General features: G+C 36.8%; 1 protein-coding gene across 6 annotated transcripts in view; it reads left to right on the forward strand.

Annotated features, from left to right (window-relative positions):
• The window catches only part of LOC115214194 (phosphatidylinositol 3,4,5-trisphosphate 3-phosphatase TPTE2-like), a 97,516-nt gene that overhangs the window by 63,765 nt on the left and 12,734 nt on the right, over positions 1–21,017 (forward strand). For all 6 annotated transcript variants that reach the window (XR_004999985.1, XM_036504655.1, XM_036504656.1 and 3 more), the window contains 8 exons: positions 1,765–1,968; positions 3,241–3,384; positions 4,525–4,691; positions 10,953–11,017; positions 14,455–14,515; positions 15,314–15,395; positions 17,650–17,800; positions 19,374–19,454. Coding sequence is in view for 5 of the 6 variants with exons in the window: in XM_036504655.1 (XP_036360548.1) it covers positions 1,765–1,968; positions 3,241–3,384; positions 4,525–4,691; positions 10,953–11,017; positions 14,455–14,515; positions 15,314–15,395; positions 17,650–17,800; positions 19,374–19,454 (955 nt within the window). In the remaining variant the exon portion in view is untranslated. The remainder of the gene's footprint in view (positions 1–1,764; positions 1,969–3,240; positions 3,385–4,524; positions 4,692–10,952; positions 11,018–14,454; positions 14,516–15,313; positions 15,396–17,649; positions 17,801–19,373; positions 19,455–21,017) is intronic.

Below are 21,017 nucleotides of genomic sequence, written 5' to 3' on the forward strand. Positions count from 1 at the left end.
AAGCAGTGCTGTTCATTTGGAATTTTTCATTAAAACATGTCTGGCGATTGTGCTGTTCATGTCTGAAGGATTAGAGAAGATATTAAATATTACATTACTTGGGAACAGGTAAACATGGGAAACTAACAGAGCATTCAGCTTTGGAAAATCTGCTTCAGTGAATTTTGTTTGACTTTCTCTCGTCTCTTCGTGTGTCTCTTTCACATAATCACACATATGTGACAAACTTCTGTAGTTTCTGTCTGCCCAGTTCTACTCACGACACACACTTGCCTTACCCAACTATTTTGTGTCTTATAAAGGCCTATGGTAGGGTGGTTAGAGTGTTTGGTCTTTAAATTGTTAGGTCGTAGGTTCAATTCTCAAACTAGATAGTGCATTGTATCATTGTATTTCATATTGCTCCAGTTCACTCAGCTAAAAATGAGTACCAGTGGTAACTAAGAGTTAACCATACAATGAACTAGCATCCTACATAGGGGAAAGTTATGCACTCTCAATCACTTAATGCTGCAGAAACTGGGTCAAAATCAAGTCTAACGAACCTATAGGCTTGGGACAGTCTTTAACTTACCCTTTTGTTATCATGTTTCTATTATTGAAATACACTGATTTTGTGTCAGTTAATTCTGAAAATGAAGAATTTAGTAAAATAACTTTGTTAGTGTTTGGAACATAAATCAACATGAAATTTTGATGGATCATTTTAATTTAGATTATGTTAAAACCTGAAGAATGTATCATAGAGTCAGGAGCACTCTCGGGTGGGTTGGTATCAGAAAAGTTAATTTTATTGCTTCCAGACACTTATTATTGATGCTGTCACTAAGGCGTTGAGCTGGCAGAAATGTTAGCACACCGGACGAAATGCTTAGCAGTATTTCATCTGCCGTTACGTTCTGAGTTCAAATTCCGTCGAGGTCGACTTTGCCTTTCATCCTTTCGGGGTCAATAAATTAAGTACCAGTTATTCACTGGGGTTGATGCCGGGCGAAATGCTTAGCGGTATTTTGTCTACTGGGGTCGATGTAATCGACTTAATACCTATGTCTGTCCTTGTTTGTCCCCTCTGTGTTTAGCCCCTTGTGGGTAATAAAGAAATAAGTATTTTGTCTGCTGTTACATTCTGAGTTCAAATTCCGTCGAGGTCAACTTTGCCTTTCATCCTTTCAAGGTCAATAAATTAAGTACCAGTTACGCACTGGGGTTGATGTAATCGACTTAAACCGTTTGTCTGTCCTTGTTTGTCCCCTCTATGTTTAGCCCCTTGTGGGTAGTAAAGAAATAAGAATTGTTAGCACATTACTTGGTGGTATTCTGTCCATCTTTACATTTTGGGCTCAAATCCTTCCAGGGTCGACTTTGCCTTTCATCCTTTCAGGGTCGATAAAATAAGTACCAGTTGAGTACTGGGGTTGACGTAATTGACTAGCCCCTCCCCTCGAATTTCAGGCCTTGTGCCTATAGTAGAAAGGATTATTGATGTCACTGGTATTATTTGTATTTCTTAAGGCGGGCAAGCTGGCAGAAGTGTTAGCACACTGGATGAAACGTTTAGCTGCATTTCTTTTGGCTTTATGTTCCAAGTTCAAATTCCACCAAGTTGACATAGCCTTTAATTTTTTCATAGTTGAAAAAAAAAAAAATAAACATCAGTCAAGCACTGGGATTGATGTAATCAACTTAACTCTTTCCCCTAAAATTGCTGGCCTTGTGCCAAAATTTGAAACTATTATTTGCATTTCCGTTCTTCTGTTTTAACAGAGCCATGCAGTTGAGGGTACAGCGAGTCGTCCAGCACATTGTATTTCGCATCTTCACACTGATATTGATCCTCACTGATTTTATACTTGTCATCGTTGACTTGTCCATCTACGAATGTGATACAAATAACGGGCTAGAAATAACGTCACATATCATCATTACATATTTCATGCTTGAAGTTGGTGCACGGATATTCTATAAAGGGTTTGTATATGATGTTTTTTTTTTTTACCTCATCAAATTTAGATAACTGCTTTGTCTTTTACTTGTTTCAGTCTTTGGACTGTAGCCATGGTGTGGCATCACATTGAAGAATTTTTTGTCAAATGAGTGGTTGTTTTTTTTTCCACAGCCACAACTTTAAGTGATACAAATAAGAAGCTAAGATAGCCTTTTAATATATATATATATAAGTATGAGAGGTATTGGTATCCAGAAGACCCAAGGTGGCAGGTAACACTATGTAAGTGCTATGAAAGGACCATAGTTAGGCTCTTGGTTTGATAATGAAACGGGGGAGGAGTCTAATGTGGGTCTTGTATGAGCGCGTATATCTCTTTTATCTCTTTTACTTGTTTCAGTCATTTGACTGCGGCCATGCTGGAGCACCACCTTTAGTCGAGCAAATCAACCCCAGGACTTATTCTTTGTAAGCTTAGTACTTATTCTATCAGCTTCTTTTGCCGAACTGCTAAGTTATGGGGATATTAACACACCAGCATCGGTTGTCAAGCAATGTGGGGGGGGGACAAGCACAAACACACAAATATATACACACATACATATATATGTATATGTATATATATATATCTGATGGGCTTCTTTCAGTTTCCATCTACCAAATCCACTCACAAGGCTTTGGTTGGCCTGAGGCTATAGTAGAAGAAACTTGCCCAAGTTGCCACACAATGGGAATGAACCTGGAACCATGTGGTTGGTAAGAAGCTACTTACCACATAGCCATTCCTAAATAAAATGAGCCAATAAGGGCTGTGTGGAATTTTCAGGATATTTATTAAGAGAAAAATAATCTTACAGCTGTTTCTGGGATATTAGGGATGTCCCTTCATCAGAAAAAATGTGGGATGGTTAAACTCTAATATTTTCCTCTATTTAAGCTTCTCACATCGTCTCTGATGAAGGGATATCCCTAATATCCCAGAAACAGCTGTGAGACTATCTTTCTCTTTACAAATGTCTTGAAAATTCCACACAGCCTTAGCTTTGTTGTCTCATTTTATTTAACACACATACACACACACACACATAGATCCAAACAGTTTGATTCAAACTCCTTTGTACTATTATATCATATAAGATAGAAATGTTTCTGTCTCTGTTGCCATTGAAATAGTTGTTTCTTGTAAAGTTCCACCCTTGTGGCAAATAATAAAAGACAGCACATCATCATCATCATAATGATTAAAGTTCTTGTTTTTCTCTCTTTCTTTCTATTTTTGCACTTTTTCCATGAAGGCGAAGATTTTTCTATAACTGGATAGATATCGTGGACATGGTGGTGGTTGTTGCATCCTTCTTCACCGATATGATATTTGCCAGTATTTATGGAATAAACTCCTGTGGAAAAATTATGAAGAAAGACCACCACAGTTACGTCAAGTATGTAATGCACACACACACACACACATACCCCACTCGCACACACTGTCAGTAGTTCATGTATCCGAAAAAGAAACACACTCTGAAACATTAGAGCAGTAGTATATTCAGAAGGTTGTTTGTTATGGTCAGTCATATAGTGACCGTTGGTTTTACACCTACAAAGTGCTTAGGTCTATAGGCAACTCATCAGACTCAAAACAAGTCACCCATACAGATTAAATGCTTTATAGATGCGAAACCAATGGTCACTCTCTGACCAGCCATGACAAACCACCTTCTAAATATATACATACATACATATACATATACATATATATATATAATTCTTTTTATTCTTTTACTTATTTCAGTCATTTTGACTGTAGCCATGCTGGAGCACTGCCTTTAGTCAAACAAATTGACACCAGGACTTATTCTTTGTATGCCTAGTACTTATTCTATCAGCTTCTTTTGCCGAACCACTAAGTTACAGTGGATGTAAACACACTAACATTGGTTGTCAAGCGATGGTGGGGGTACAAACACAGACGCACAAACATATACATATATATATGATGGGCTTCTTTCAGTTTTCATCTACCAAATCCACTCACAAGGTTTTGGTTGGCCCGAGGCTATAGTAGAAGACACTTGCCCAAGGTGCCATGCAGTGGGACTGAACCCGGAACCATGTGGTTGGGGAGCAAGCTTCTTACCATACAGCCACTCCTGCACTTTATATATATATATATATATATATATATATATATAAATAGTTAAGTCTATGTCCCATCATAGAGTGACCAATGGTTTTGCATCCACAAAGGCCTTAACCTTGTCAGACTCTTAAAGCTGAAGACAAGTCTTCAAGTTTAGAGTCTGATGAGACTCTGTAGATGTGAAACCATTGGTTACTACCAGACATAGACTTAACTCCTTGTGAATACATTACTGCCCTATGTTTTAGAGTGCGTTTCTTTTTCGGATATATGATACATTGATATATATATATATATATATATATATATATATAATATATATATATATATATATATATATATATATAACCACCCTCCCTCATAATTTTTATGTCCACTTTTCTATGCTTGCACCTAATTATTCTTTAATCATTTCCTCTCTAACATTTTCTGTTGCCAGACTTCTTGTTGCTGGACGTGTTGTGAGAATTTTCCGTATTTTGAGGATTCTTTACTTCATGTATATTCAGCATCGACATTTGACATCTGCCTCTCGTAAAATAGTCTCACAAAACAAACGCCGTTACCAGAGAGATGGTTTTGATTTGGATCTTTGTTACATCACAGGTAATGCTGATTAAATTTAAATCTTTACCACAACACAGTTAAACCTAATTAAATTTACATTCTACATTATAGATAAGGCAAATTAAAGTTAGGCCTTTGCTACAACACAGGTAAAACTAATTAAATTACACTCTATATGACAGGTAAAGCTGATTAAATTTAGGTCTTTGTTCCTTTATAGGTATTTACAACAATCAAATAATTTGTAGTTTTTTTTTTTTTTACTTGTTTAAATTATTTAAAAGTCTGTAAGGTTCTTTGAAAATTAATCAGCTCTCTTTTGATTTATTGGGCATTTTAGAATTTAAAATGCCATTAAATTTAACTGAGATCTTCTGAATTTACAGAGGTCATTTTAAGTTTTGGGGCCTCTTAAAACTGTTTTCGGCCCTTAGATTTAATGGATCTCTCTTTTTTATCTTATGTTTTGAATTAGCAAAATCATAGGTGCTCCCAAAACATATTGGCCCAGGGACCCCACTAGGTCTATGTCTGGCTCTGAGTTCCAGGTCATGGTGTTAGAATATGTGACATATCAAGCCTACCACCCAAGAACAGGCACAATTCATTCAACAGGCTGTATAATTTAACATAACATGACAATCAATGAAGACAGAGAGCTTCCTACAAGGTGAATTTTATTTATTTATGCACCCTTTTCAAGCCTAGCCAGGCTCATGGGCCTGGTTTTCTGGTTTCTGTGGCGTATGTGTTCCCCCCAGCTGGACGGAATGCCAGTCCATCGCAGTAAGAAAAGGGTCCAAGGCTGAAACATGTCAAATGCTCGTGGGTGCAAATGAATCAAGTGTCATCTAATAAGGAAATAATATAATTATATTAGAATACATTAGAACAATCAAATATAGCAAAGGTAGTAGAAAATAGAGAGAGAAAGGGCCTGAGAAGTGAAGTCATATACTGCATTATTATAACCCTATGTAATAGGCCTGAAAATAGGGACAGAGATGAGGTCATACACTGTGTTATTATTGCCTAACATTATAGGTTTGAGTCAGTTATGGAGGGTGCTTAAAGCTGCAAATTATGGCTGCTAAGTGATTTTCACCATTTGGCTGATGCCAGCGCCACCTTGACTGGCGTTCGTGCCGGTGGCATGTAAAAAGCGCCAACTGATCATGGATGTTGCCAGCCTCCTCTGGCCCCTGTGCCGGTGACACATAAAAAGCATCCACTACACTCACGGAGTGGTTGGCATTAGGAAGGGCATCCAGCTGTAGAAACACTGCCAGATCAGACTGGAGCCTGGTGCAGCCTCCTGGCTTCCCAGACCCCGATCGAACTGTCCAACCTATGCTAGCATGGAAAATGGACATTAAACGATGATGATGAATTTGAGGGGCAGAACAGCTGTAAAATACAGTAAATGTAACATTGTTGATATAGAACCTAGGGGAAGGGTAGTGGGTTGTTGTTAGAAACTAGGGACTGTATATTTACATAACTGGTTTAAAGTATGCAAATACACGATGAAGTGTAAATTGTATGATACCATGAATTTGACACTGTAATAAGTTTTATTATAATAGATTACACAATGATGATGTAATCTGATACAATCCGCCTTTCAATAATGCAAAAGCTACCAATATCTATTATAAACTGTTCCATATATTAGAAAAGAAATTTCCCTTCTAATTGGTACAACCATATATTCTCCAGAAGAAGAATTAGTTTCATACTCTAACCCTCCCTAATCTAGGTACTATAACGGTGGGTTTAAATAACTGGAGATTTACACTAGCTCGTAATATTAGACTAATAGTGGAACATGGAAATGCGATGGACTAGCAAAAATACTACTACTTCAAATAGTCACACTTATAGCACCAGTGGTAGAAATGAGGTTAGATGTAATACTAGTAGTGGAAAGTAGACTGTTTCGACCTACAAGCTACAACAAAATAGTGTTACCATGCTCAAGCACACATACGAATGAGGATCATGGTTTAAATACAGCTGATTTGACCATTGGCCTTCCTATGCCTGACCTTATACTACCAACAGATGCAATGCCAGACAGTAAAAGCACTCTAATATAGGTTACGAAACATACAAATGTTGCTTATTTTGAAAGAGTGAATCATGAGAATAATATAGGACGTGATTCACTAACAGATATTACTACCACCCTTGATCTGAATGAGACTTATGTACACCATGATTTGTTGCTATGTAATAACCTTGGTATCAATCCTCTGAATTATTTAGTGTCTCCTAATTTGCCCTCTAACTGCAATAATGGCTGTAGTAATTTTAGGAATAACATTTCCTATAATAGTAATCATAACAGGGTAGTTGATGACCTTGGCATAGGTAGTAATAATAATGGCATGAGGAAGGGAAAAAACAACAACAATAACATCATCATCTTCATCATCATCATCGTTTAATGCTGACATGGGCTGGATGGTTTGACTGAGGACTGGCAAGTCAGGAGGTGACACCAGGCGCCAATCTGATCTGGCAAGGTTTCTACAGCTGGATGCCCTTTCTAATGGTGTAGTTTTATGTACTGTGAAAGTCTCAGCTATGTATATGAGTGCGCAATTAAGTGGAAGTAGATGCGTATGTGGACATGCTTATGAGAGTGTATTGATATGATTAAATGTATGTGTATGTATATATGCATTTAGATATATACACATAGATATATGTATATGTGATTATTATTGTCTGCATAAGTATGGATACATGCATGTGTATATATGGGCATAAGTAGAGTTATTTATTTATATGTCTGTGTGGGTGTCTTCTTCACAAATGTATGTATGTGTGTGTGTGTGTGTAGTAATCTGGTTTCTCCCACACTACTTTTCCCTTTTATTACTCTTGTGTCTAAAGACCCTTTACTAGGTCAAACGAGATCATGCACTATCTTCCCTGCTCTCTCTTAGCTTCAGTCTTTCTCCCTCCACCTCCCTATACTTCTCCCTCCTCCTACCTATACTTCTCCCTCCCCTCCATTTCCCTCCCTAATCCCGACCCTTTAATGAGTTGCTCTTTATAAACTTTATGCTACCTAAACTATTTGCTCTCTAACCGAATTTGAGTCGGTAGATTTAAACGACACTACGTACTTGTTCTAAATGTCTAATTCTTACTTGTATTTACTTGATGATTAGGGGTCTTTTTTGCATGATGTAACACTTCTGCTCATCAATAAAAAAACACACCCGAAACAGCTGTAGTAAACTACAATCCATCTGTTGTTATTTGTTTATCCTTCATGTCACTCAGAACCTGCAATTTGTTTGAATCTAAAGTCTATAGACAGCAGTGCAATAGGTGCAGTGAGTTCGCCCATGTGTGACTTTGATGATTCATTGTGTATTCAGTCAGCTGTTTGTGAATGCCTGCATGACTAAAGTACAAATTCATGTTTACTTTAGTAAGTATGTATTTGTCCTTAAATATTGTTTCTACATGATAATGCTATCACAGACCTGACCTTGTTGCATTCACAATTTAAATACCTGAGTTTCTTGAATCCTGGGAATTCTATATATATTGCATTGGTTCCTGATAAACTCTTGTTTATCCTGTTGCTATCTGCACTCAACATGCATGGTGTACCTACACACTAATACCCAGGGATAATACAGGTAACGGATACCGATAGTATATACGGATATTTTATCTACTATTACTATAACTGCTAACTCTGTTTACATATATACAAATAAAGAGATGTGTGTATTTTTCCTTTGTTAACAATTAACATGGAAAAAATAAATAGTTACCAGGGTAGCAAAAAAAATCTCACAAGTAAAAAGGGTGTAACTACTTGTTTTTAAAGGTACAAACCCCGGGTTTACATGAAATGTTTTGTATAATATATATAAATAAATAAATGGAGTTAAACATCTCTTGAATAACACGTGCGTTTAACTCCGTTTATATATATATATTCTTTTACTTGTTTGTTGTTTGACTGTGGCCATGCCAGAGCATTGCCTTTAGTCAAACAAATCGATCTCAGGGCTTATTCTTTTTAAGTCTAGTACTTACTCTATCAGCCTCTTTTGCTGAACTGCTAAGTTACGCGAGCATAAACACACTAACATTGGCTGTCAAGTGATGGTGGGGGAACAGACACACGCACACACACACACACATATATATATATATATACACACACAACGGGCTTCTTTCAGTTTCCGTCTACCAAATCTGCTCACAAGGCTTTGGTTCACCTGAGGCTATAGTAGGAAACAATTGCCCAAGGTGCCATGCAGTGGGACTGAACCTAGAACCATGTGGTATACATATATATATATATATATATATTATATATATATATATATATATATATATCATCATCATCATCGTTTAACGTCCGTTCTCCATGTTAGCATGGGTTGGACGGTTCGACTGGGGATCTGGGAAGCCAGAAGGCTGCACCAGGCTCCGGTCTTATCTGGCAACGTTTCTACAGCTGGTTGCCCTTCCTAACGCCAACCACTCCGTGAGTGTAGTGGGTGCTTTTTACGTGCCACCTGCACTGGTGCCAGGCGAGGCTGGCATCGGCCACGGTCGGATTATATATATATATATATATAGTCAAATTGAACAATAAAAATAACAAAACAATAACAGGACATACATAATGGAATGTATTAGCTTGATGCTCAGTAAAGGGGGGAAAAAATAGTGGGGTTATTTACATTTCAAGCATGGCTTTTTGTCAGAAAGAGGAGAAAAGTCCTGAGAAGGAAAAAAAATTCAAGAAAATTACGTGTGTGGCTACATGGCTGAAGTGACTCTCTCTCACACTTACACACACACACACACACACACACATATACAAACATGTATGTATGCAGGTATGTATGTATAAAGAAAGGTTAGAGATTGGGGTAATGGTCCTTTGAAAACATCAAAGGACAGTGTTGGATGTATTGCCAAGAGATGTGATGTTTATGTCAAGGGAATATGGTGGGATGGAGTGAGGCAAGATGGGGATTGTTTAAGCTTTTTTTAGTGTCTTAAATATATGTTTGTGATCTTATTTAGTTTCTCCAGTGTTACCATTTTTACCATGAATAATTGAATATTTTGGTTTGTGTTTGGATTTGTTGAAGTCCTAGATATTGTGGAAGTATACGTATATATATTGCTGTTTGATTTTTAGCCCCAGGTTAGTAGATTGATGATTAAAGGCATTCCATTCATTATCATCCCATATTTTTGTCTGTGTAGGACTACATTTTCTGGTGTGCTCTTCTATTTTTATACCAGTAACTTATGATTTGAGGGAAGTTGTTGGCTATTTGTAGCAGGATGGGTGACCATGTAGAGAGTCTTCTATTAGTTCTATGTGTGTGTATATGTTGTCTGTTCTTGTGAATTTCAATTATTTTTTCTCTTTTATCTGTTACCATCTGAGAAGCAAGATATCTATGTCTGCTCTCATCTACATAGGCACTTAAAACATTTAGTGAAGGCATGGTACATATTGCCAAGTCGTACTTACTTATGAGAGATGGCAATGCTGTTTGATTGGCAGGTTTGATCTGTGAGAAGAAAAAAAAATTGTTGGTATTGTATGCATAAAACTAACAGAAAGAAAAATATTTGATAGAAATTATATATATATATATATATGCTGGCAGAAACATTACCATGCCAGACAAAATGCTTAGCAACATTTCTTCCAACTTTACATTCTGAGTTCAAATGCCACCAACGTTGATAAAACAAGTACCGGTTGAGCACTTCTTCTTCTTAATCCTTTTTGCCCCTTGTGGAGCATAGGGCCTCAACAGTTGTTTTCCACTTTTTGCGGTCATTGGTGTGTTTCTTGGCTGCTTCCCATGTCAGGCCAGTGGTCCTGAGCTAATCCAAAGTGTTCCGTTTCCATGTCTGCTTCAGGCGTCTTCGATTCCTTTTCCCCTGTGGGTTCCAGTCAAGTGCTTGTCATGTCACATTTGAGGGTTCTTTCCGCAGTGTGTGTCCGATTCATCTCCATTTCCTTTGTCTGATACTTATTTTATGAAGCCCAAAAGAATGAAAGGCAAAGATGACTTCAGCAGAATTTGAACCCAGAATGTAAAGACAAACAAACTACTGTTAAGCATTTTGCCCAGCATACTAATTCAGCCAGCTCACCACCTTACTAATGATAATAATAGTAATGATGATGAGTGCTATTAGGAAACACAGATGTAAAACAAAAAGAACACAATAAAAAAGTGAATAATTTTAATTATTACTAATTTGTTAATTATTTTTTTTATTTAGAGCGAGTTATCGCCATGTCATTCCCTTCCACTGGTTTAATGGCATTCTATCGAAACCCTATACATGTAAGTGCTTTTATTTCAACCATAACTCTAGTACTGAATTTTTAAATGTACAACATCTGTTATTGATAATTCTCGATGCTTCAGATGTGATGTTCTTATTGGAAGATAGCAACAATATATTATAATATAGAATTAATGATATTTGAAAGTGTGTATGTATATATATATATATATGTGATGTTTATAATATTACCATGAGAACTCAAAATGAAAGCAAAAGTGTGTGTTTGAAGCAGCTGTTTTCATATGTGTTATTCACAAAGGCTTTTAAATGAAAGAACAAAAGGTTAAGTGTTTCCTTCAAGCTTTTATTTCATATTTCAAAAAGTATTCAGACAGTGAATGTTCAAAAGATAACCAGGTTCAGTTTATCAGCTGATGACTGGAAACGGGCAAGTCCAATTTCTGGAAATTGGAGCCTTTCAGTTATAATGTGTGTTTGTGTGTGTCCGAGTTTGTATGGTTTTGTGTAGAAGAATATATTAGTCAATGAAATTCCAACTTTGTCTGTTTTATTTACAATTTTTACAATTTTACAACAAACTAGTACTTTTATGTATTACGCAATCATCAGGTTTATGCAGTGACAATTGTGTTCCACAATTGACAACTGTGTGTGTGTGTGTGTATATATATATATATATATATATATATACACACACACACACATACACATATATTTATTATCATCATTTAATGTCCAATTTCCATGCTTGCATGAATCGAAAGGAGTTTGTTGAAGCAGGTTTTCCATGCCTGGATACCCTTCCTGTTACCAGCCCACACCTGTTTCCATGGCCAGACATGTTTTTTATTTTAGTAGTTTTGACTAGTTTGGCATTTATGTGTAATAATGCCCTCTATAAAATAAAAATGAATACATTTAAAGGAAAAAAAAAATTGATGGATTTTTTTTCTCTTATGAGGTTTTTCACGCTAACTACTTGATAAATTTTTATAAAGATTTTATCCTATTTTAAAATTATAATATATATATATATATATTATATATATATATATATACATCATATAATTAAGGGCTAAAGAGGGTTATTCTAAAGCCAAATACACTGTTTTATCCACTTATAATCCGCTTGTTACAGGAAAATTGAAACTGAAAACGGGCAACTAACCTTTAGAAAATTTAAATTTCGTTATCTCTATATTGAATCAATTTCGGACTTAATCTTATAAAAAGATATATTCCTTCTTCAGTAGAACTTTCGATGGGGATATAAATAAAATACTCACGTATGATCATGGAAAAAGAATTTTTATTTTTAGATATAAGTGATGTACTCAAGTGTTTATGTTTTTAGCTTGCGCTTTTTCCATGATCATACGTGAGTAGTATTTTATTTATATCCCATCGAAAGTTCTACTGAAGAAGGAATATATCTTTTTATAAGATTAAGTCCGAAATTGATTCAATATAGAGATAACGAAATTTAAATTTTCTAAAGGTTAGTTGCCCGTTTTCAGTTTCAATTTTCCTGTAACAAGCGGATTATAAGTGGATAAAACAGTGTATTTGGCTTTAGAATAACCCTCTTTAGCCCTTAATTATATGATGTATATTGCAACCGTAACGGTTTTTTTAAATATACTGCCCACGCTTCCTGATGAATTCCTTGCTGTAGAGTAAGGGACTTCATCCTATATTGCTTAGTAGTAAACTCGATGCTTGCTACAGGAGGACTGGTAACCATTACAATTGTAGCGGCGAAAGGTCTGGACGTTGTTTTCTGAGGCTGACCAAAGAATTTTTATTTTTAGATATAAGTGATGTACTCAAGTGTAGTTATGTTTTTAGCTTGCGCTTTTTCCATGATCATACGTGAGTATTTTATTTATATCCCATCGAAAGTTCTACTGAAGAAGGAATATATCTTTTTATAAGATTAAGTCCGAAATTGATTCAATATAGAGATAACGAAATTTAAATTTTCTAAAGGTTAGTTGCCCGTTTTCAGTTTCAATTTTCCTGTAACAAGCGGATTATAAGTGGATAAAACAGTGTATTTGGCTTTAGAATAACCCTCTTTAGCCCTTAATTATATGATGTATATTGCAACCGTAACGGTTTTTTAAAAATATACTGCCCACGCTTCCTGATGAATTCCTTTGCTGTAGAGTAAGGGACTTCATCCTATATTGCTTATATATATATATATATATATATATATATATATAAATGAAAGAAAGAATGGAGTCGAACGAAGATTTTAACAAAATTCCTTTACTCTCGTTCGACTTCATTCTTTCATTTATTCATATAAAAAAAACACACAAATTACCACACAAGAACACGGGGTTTCTGCCCTTGGCATGTAACTTCATCTGTGTTTTCTGACATGAATTTGCTACCCAGGTATCGATTAACCGAATTATCAATACTAGGATAATTCATTCACCTAATTATATATATATATATATACTATTCTTATACAAGAATGTTGTTGACAGTGACTTCAAAGTCTCGGCCATCTAAGCCATTGTCAGACTGCCAGTGATGGCTTTAGTCGGTTGTAGTCACTGTCAATAACTTTCTTGTATAAGAATGATAAATTTGTACTCCAAAAAAGTATAGAGTAACCCATCAGATTAATGTAAAATTATTTTTATTATAACTGAACACAAACAAACAATATATATCATCATCATCATTGTTTAATATCTTCCTTCCTTGCTGTCATGGATTGGACAGTTTGATGGGAGCTGGCCAGGCGGGTGCCAGCACCATGCCTCTGTGCCTGTTTTGGCATGGTTTTTATGGGTGGATGCCCTTCCTAACACCAACCACTCCATAGAGTGGGTTGAGTGCTTTTTACATGGCACTCACACAGGTGAGTTCAGTTTTGGCATGGTTTTTACAGCTGGATACTTTTCAAATGTCAGCCACTTTAGAATATGAACTGTTAGAGTCACCAAGTGACTTTGCAAATATTTAATTCTTTATTGCCCACAAGAGGCTAAACATAGATGGGACAGACAAAGGGACTAAGTCGATTACATCGACTCCAGTCTGTAACTGGTACTTATTTAATCGACCCCGAAAGGATAGAAGGCAAAGTCGACCTCGGCAGAATTTGAACTCAGAACGTAGCGGCAGACAAAATACTGCTAAGCATTTTGCTTCACGTGCTAATGATTCAGCCAGCTCGCCACCTTAATATTGGTGCCGAGGTGGCCTTGTGGTTAAGAAGCTTGCTTTGTAAACCTGTGGTCTTGGGTTCAGTCCCACTGCACAGCACCTTCTATTATAGTTCCAGACTAACCAAAGCCTTGTGAGATCTACTCACTTCTGGGAGCCAATCACTTATCATCATATGACTTCCAGTGGGCAGTGACACCATTATACCATCATTACTATTAATCATTACTATAGTCATCATCATCATTATATCATATCTCTGTATAATTCTTTTTGATTCCAGGAAGTGGTCAGGTTTTTTGAAACGAAACATAAAAACCATTACAAGATCTACAACTTGTGTAGTAAGTAAACCAGAAAATTTAATATGTCACTTTTCAGAATGTAAAATACTCACTATACCTTCATGTTCATGCTGGCTTCTATTGAATAATAATAATGATAATAATAATAATAACAACAACAATAATAAGACACATAGCCACATGTTTTGTCAGACTCATAGCCACATATTTTGTATGTGCACTGGTTTCATTTATTTTACGAAAGATTTTTTTCTTCACAACCCAGTGTCAAATGCAACATGTCATACAATATAGGTGATTTAAAAAAAAAAATACTATATAAAAATTTTAGCTTTGTATTTTCCTATGTCACATTGTGAATGTTGTAAAAGCCAGTCATTTTAAAAACTGCTTTGGTGCAATACTCTTTATAAATAGAAGTCTAGTATTCTAACATGAGTGAAGGTTCATGACTTAGTGGTTAGGGCATTCAGCTTACAATTGTAAGGTTGTGAGCTTGATTCCTAGCAACGAATTGTGTCCTTGAGCAAGACACTTTATTCCACCTTGCTCCAGTCCGCTCTGCTGGCAAAAACAAGTAGTACCTGTAATACAAAGGAACCCACCTTGTCACATTCTGTGTCATGCTGAATTTCCCTGAGAACTATGTTAAGGGCACATGTGTCTGTGGAGTGCTCCACCACCTGTACACTACTTTCAAAAGCTGGCTGTTTTGTTGATCAGGTCAATTCGAACACTCATTGTCATAACCCAATAGAGTGCCAGTTAGAGATTGATTCTAATATATATTAATCCTCTCCAGATCTTACATTTCCTATTCATTCAACTAATTTTCAGGTGAACGCGATTATGATGAAAGTCTCTTCCATAACAGAGTTGAACGAATTTGCATCGATGACCACAACGTGCCATCACTGAAGTAAGTTTATATGTTTCCTTGCTGTATTACATCTTCTAATAGAATCTGCATAATGGTGAGCCAACGAGGGTAGCCTCTATGTAGTCATATGACTAACTAGAAATAGCAGCCCAATTTCCATTAATCCTTTTGTGACCATATTTCTTATTTATTTATTGCCCACAAGGGGCTAAACATAGAGGGGACCAACAAGGACAGAAAAAGGTATTTAGTCGATTAGATCAACCCCAGTGAGTAACTGGTACTTAATTTATCGACCCCAAAAGGATGAAAGGCAAAGCCAACCTCAGTGGAACTTGAACTCAGAATGTAACGGGAGATGAAATGCCGCTAAGCATTTCACCTGGCGTGCTAATGTTTCTGCCAGCTTGCCGTCTTGTGACCATATTTCTATTAAAATAAACTACTTTTGCTTCAATTCATTTTGAAAATGATAAAGAATTTAGTAAAATAACTTAATTTAAGTTCTACACACCAGAATAATAACTAACAAGAAATTTTGATGGATCACTTTAAAATAAAAAAATTGTTATAGAACCAGAGGTGGTCTAAGATGAGTTGGTATCAAAAGCGTTAAGTTGCACCATACCATCTTATAAAGAGAAGGATACATCGTCGTCATCATTATCATTTAACATCCTTTTTTCCATGCTGCCATGGGTTGGATGATTTGACAGGAACAGACAAGCCAGATACATCCATAAATAACTTCAATATGATGGAACAGCTGATATGTTTTTGAATCCTGAGTTTGCTCAATCAGGGTTTTGGGTTTATGATTCAAAGGTTCAATTCCTAGACCAGGCAGTACATTGTACCTTTCAGCAACAACATTTTTCACATTACTCCTCTTCTCTCAGCTGGAGCTAAACAACAACAATGACATGCATTATGGGATACCAGTAATGAAGGTCTACATGGGCACTTACCCTGTTAGAAAAAGAAGTCAAATCTACCTCAAATTACTTCCTACCATATTAAAAAAAAATGAAGAAACCTGTTTTATGGTGTTGTCATTGATATAATATGTCTCAAAATAAAAAGGGATGGTAAACGTGGACAAAAATAGGAAAGTGAATTATAAATAATTGTTGAAGGTATGAGTAGTTAAAGGTATCAGGCTCGTGGTCATAAATTCGTGGGTTCAATTTTGCTCTCTGACAGGTTTATGATTGAGCCTGTGGCAGTGGAGACCTCCAGCATTCTCGGTTCCCCTGGACCATATCTCTGCTCACCTCTATTGGGGAGAGATGGCTATCCACAGGTGCGAGCCACATGAGTTGGAGTGACTGTTCCAGTGCATCTCCTTCACCATCCTCTGGGGCAACGCCTTTTCTGTTTTGTCTGCTGGGACTACAAGGTGGTCTGAATTACAGGAAATCGAGAGACTGCCTTGAAGAATTGTGTTTTAGTGTAGAAATGCGAAAAACATCCCATACACGTTACATTTTATTATCCTTCATAAGAATCACACTTAAAATATGATTCTTGGACAGGCTGGTGAATTATATTCTTGAATCAAGCCCTTCATTTCATGTTTTTTGTACACTCGACAGAAAAATTAGTCCCAACATTGAGGGCTTACCTAGTAATAGACTGGCATCCCATTCAGAGAGGGAGAGGTCTTGAAGAGAAAATTTAGCGACTGCTTGATCTTCTATTTCTGCTGAAGATAGGTCAGTATAATAGAACCAGTTGCACCATTAGCCTTGATTTAATGATTATAAATAACAAATAATCCTTATAGGTGCAGGAGTGGCTGTGTGGTAAGTAGCTTGCTTATGAACCACATGGTTCCGGGTTCAGTCCCACTGCGTGACACCTTTGCAAGTGTCTTCTACTATTATAGCCTTGGGCTGACCAAAGCCTTGTGAGTGGATTTGGTAGACGGAAACTGAAAGAAGCCCGTCGTATATGTGTATACATACATATATATATATGTGTGTGTATGTGTGTGTTTGTCCCCCCCCAACATCGCTTGACAACCGATGCTGGTGTGGTTACATCCCCATAACTTAGTGGTTCAGCAAAAGAGAATGATAGAATAAGTAGTAGGCTTACAAAGAATAAGTCCTGGGGTCGAATTGCTCGACTAAAGGCGGTGCTCCAGCATGGCCGCAGTCAAATGACTGAAACAAGTAAAAGAGAGTAAGAGTAATTGGGAAATATTGGGAACAAAGAGGGGGTGGGGAGAATGCACCTTTATTTCGGCTTATAATTGCTTTTCAAATATTTTCCTTTTTATTTTTGGCAGGAAAATGGTCGAATTTTGTTCTGATGTACGAGAATGGATGGCAGCAGACAAGAATAATATCATTGCTGTTCACTGTAAAGGTGGTAAAGGACGAACAGGAACCATCATCTGTGTGTGGCTTATAGACTGTGGACTGTTTCAGGAAGCAAAGGTTAGTGTCTTGTACTTCATTTGTGTGTTGTGTGTAGACTGAGTTCAAGGAAAGACGCAGTTTCCACGACTTTTGCTGCGGATTCTTCTCCAAGATCGATGTGTATGGTTTTAATCTATACGTTCTTTGGTGAATGTTTGCTGGAAAATCGTAGATGGGGGAAGGAATTGAGGTGTCTGGTTTGAATGCTTGGAACAGAACAAACTCCGTTAAATCATCCAGGAACTTTTAGGCCTATTGTATAAGGGAAGGAACTGGGTTAGATCTGAATGCTTAAAACAAGTCTGTTACACACCAAAGCAAACTAATGTTAACCAGGGTAACGTATTAAGCCCATAATTTCAAGGGAGAGAACTGGATTTGGCTCTGATAGTTTGCAAACAGAGTGACTTCGGCTGAAGACATCCAGGGACCTGTGATGATTTATGTAGCGGTAGGCTTACAAGGGAGATAACTGCATCTTGCCTAAATGTTAGTCACAGAAAACTCCACTCAAGGCATCGTAGGGTGGACTTATCATCCACTCCGTCCAAAATAAGAAAGAATGGCACCAGCACTGAGAGGGTGTCCTACTGGAAAGGAGAAAGAATTTGATCTCAAGCACAGTGCATCTCATAATAAGGCTTAGGTTCACCAGAGTAAGGTCAGGTTTGATAGTCCATCTAATACACTGATACTTTAGATGACAGAGACCCAAATTCTGACGTTCTTATTTGATATTTCGATATTTTATAGAAATAGCAAATAATAATAATAATAATAAAGCCCTGATGCAGTGGCTTCTGATCCTAACTGATTGGAAGTGTTATCATGTACATTGTTTTGTCTTGGTATAAAAGATGGGCTACAGCAAATATTCTGCTTAATACCACAGATTTGTTTGTCAGTTGCTTGACCTTAACCAGTTGAGCATGTCCCTTAGTGGCTGACGATTTGTGCATCTCTGATCACGAGCAGACGTAGTGGGGGAGCATCATAGCCATGGGTTGAGAGGGATTCTTTGGTGTTTGAATAATTCACTTTTGGAAGCCTGGGTGTTTTGTTCAACATCCTTAAACAACCCTTATTCAGGGACCTTTCGAGCGGGATGGGTTACTCGACCTGGGAAGCAAGTTTTTTACCACACAGCTATGCCTGTTTGGTTTTCCCCTTGTGGTTAGGGCGTTGCATTCACAATCTTATGATCTTGACTAGGTGATGTTTTGAGTCCATGAACAAAACACTTCAGTTTCACATTACTCCAGTCTGCTCAACTGTAAATGGGTTCCAACAATAGCTGGGAAATAAACCATGCGATCGACCAGCATTGTGGGAGTGTTGTACTCTTAGTCTTTTATTTGCCATGAAACCAGGTTAAACTCTCTCATGAGTTTTAGGGCTCATGAAGGGCCTATGCTTAAGTCCTGGTAACCTCTCTGTACAATACCTTCTCAACTTCACATTGCTCTTGTTTGATATTTCAGTGCTATATATTTCTTTCCTGTGTGATATTTTCATTGTTTAATATTTTCTCTGCCAGACATCCTCTCATTTCAGTATCTTTTCTAAATAACATTTTTCTGATGCTTCTCAGGATGTTTTAGAATATTTTGGAGACAGACGCACAGATCTTAGTGTTGGTAAAATGTTTCAAGGTGTACAAACGCCAAGTCAGGTTAGTATATTTATTGATGTATTCACACACACGCATGCCCAACTTCCATTCTCTAGTTCTCTCTATCTCTCTGCATAGACTATCACATTGTGCTTGTTATTACTACACATATCTATAATATAAAATCCATTCTGTCTGTCTGTGTGTGTGTGTGTCTTCTAGGATCTCGGACATCCTCCATCCGATTGTGTTCAAATTTGATATGTAGATACCAACAATATCAGGGCGTGTATAAGTCTTGAAAAAACTACAAAAATCGATTCCAGGTGAGAATGTGATCGATAAAGCTGAATAAAATCGTTTTTCTTTGGAATAGAAAAAAAGTCTATCTTTATTTCTTCTTTTGCTGGTGTCTCAAATTTAGGTTAAATCAGTGTTTCTTGAAAGGGAGGCCTATAGGGAGGTCGGACAAGTTGTTTTGAGAAAATTTGGTTTAAATGTTCGACAACTCAGCACTGTCCATTGGACAGTGGGAGGGGGTGCGTTTTGCTCGTATACATATATTTATACATATTTACCAACTTTTATACACATATATACACTTACTGCACAATATTCACAAACATCTTCTTTGGCTGCTCTTGTTCAATAATCATCTCTGGCAGCCTTGCATGTGGGTTACAAGACCTGTTCTTGATCTGCAGTAGTGATGACATTTGTTGCAGATGAAGCTACTTGACACAATGGAGAAGTGATGCCTCTGCCTCTCATGTGCTCTTTTGTATTCTCTCTGCTGTTTCTCCTCAATGGCTGAGATTACAAGCTTCAGTGATTGGTACCATTCATCGTGCTGCAGGACATTGTCCTCCTGGGTGTCTGGGGAGATGTCAGAGTTCTTCAAGTCTCCTCAAAACATCCCTGACATGTTTGTCACTTAAATGTGACTAACCTTAAGGGTGGATGCTACTGTAGCTTGTAGCCCCAGGAGGACACCTCCTCCAGCTGGCTATTGACACACTTTCTGTGCCCTATCAGTATTTGCAAAGAGAAGTCAAGGATTTAGGTGGAAAATATACTATATATATATATATAGAGAGAGAGAGAGAGACAGACATACACACACACATATGTATGCTTTTGGATGTATGCAACAGGTGTCCCATAATGAAAACAGCTTACCCTTTTATCTCAAGAAACATAAAGATACAATACATCACCTGTAATAATCTTTAATAAAAGAATGGAAGGTCACAGCTTGATTTATTTTATCATAGTTTTGTTCAATGAAAGCTTCTTTTCCTCTCTGCGAGTTTATTTAACATTTTGGTAAATTTTGCTGAATACTTATCTCTGCATTTTCAATAGATGTTCCATAGTTTGTGGGGTCTGTGGTGGTTGTTATTTGAACTAGATGTAACTGGTTATTTATGATATCTTTTTTTGTGGATTGTATAATATACAAACAATTTCAGCATGGAAGATGTTTGTAAGCCATTTAAAAACACACAAAAAAAATGTTAGATTCATTTCAGCATTTAAATTTAATTTGTGTCAAAATATTTTCATCGCTTTGAAGCTGCAACCTGTTCACTGTCAAAACTTCGTGAGATGCAGCACAAAGTT

Source organism: Octopus sinensis, linkage group LG7, assembly GCF_006345805.1.
Source record: "Octopus sinensis linkage group LG7, ASM634580v1, whole genome shotgun sequence".
In the NCBI taxonomy this organism is placed as follows: Eukaryota; Metazoa; Mollusca; class Cephalopoda; order Octopoda; family Octopodidae; genus Octopus; species Octopus sinensis.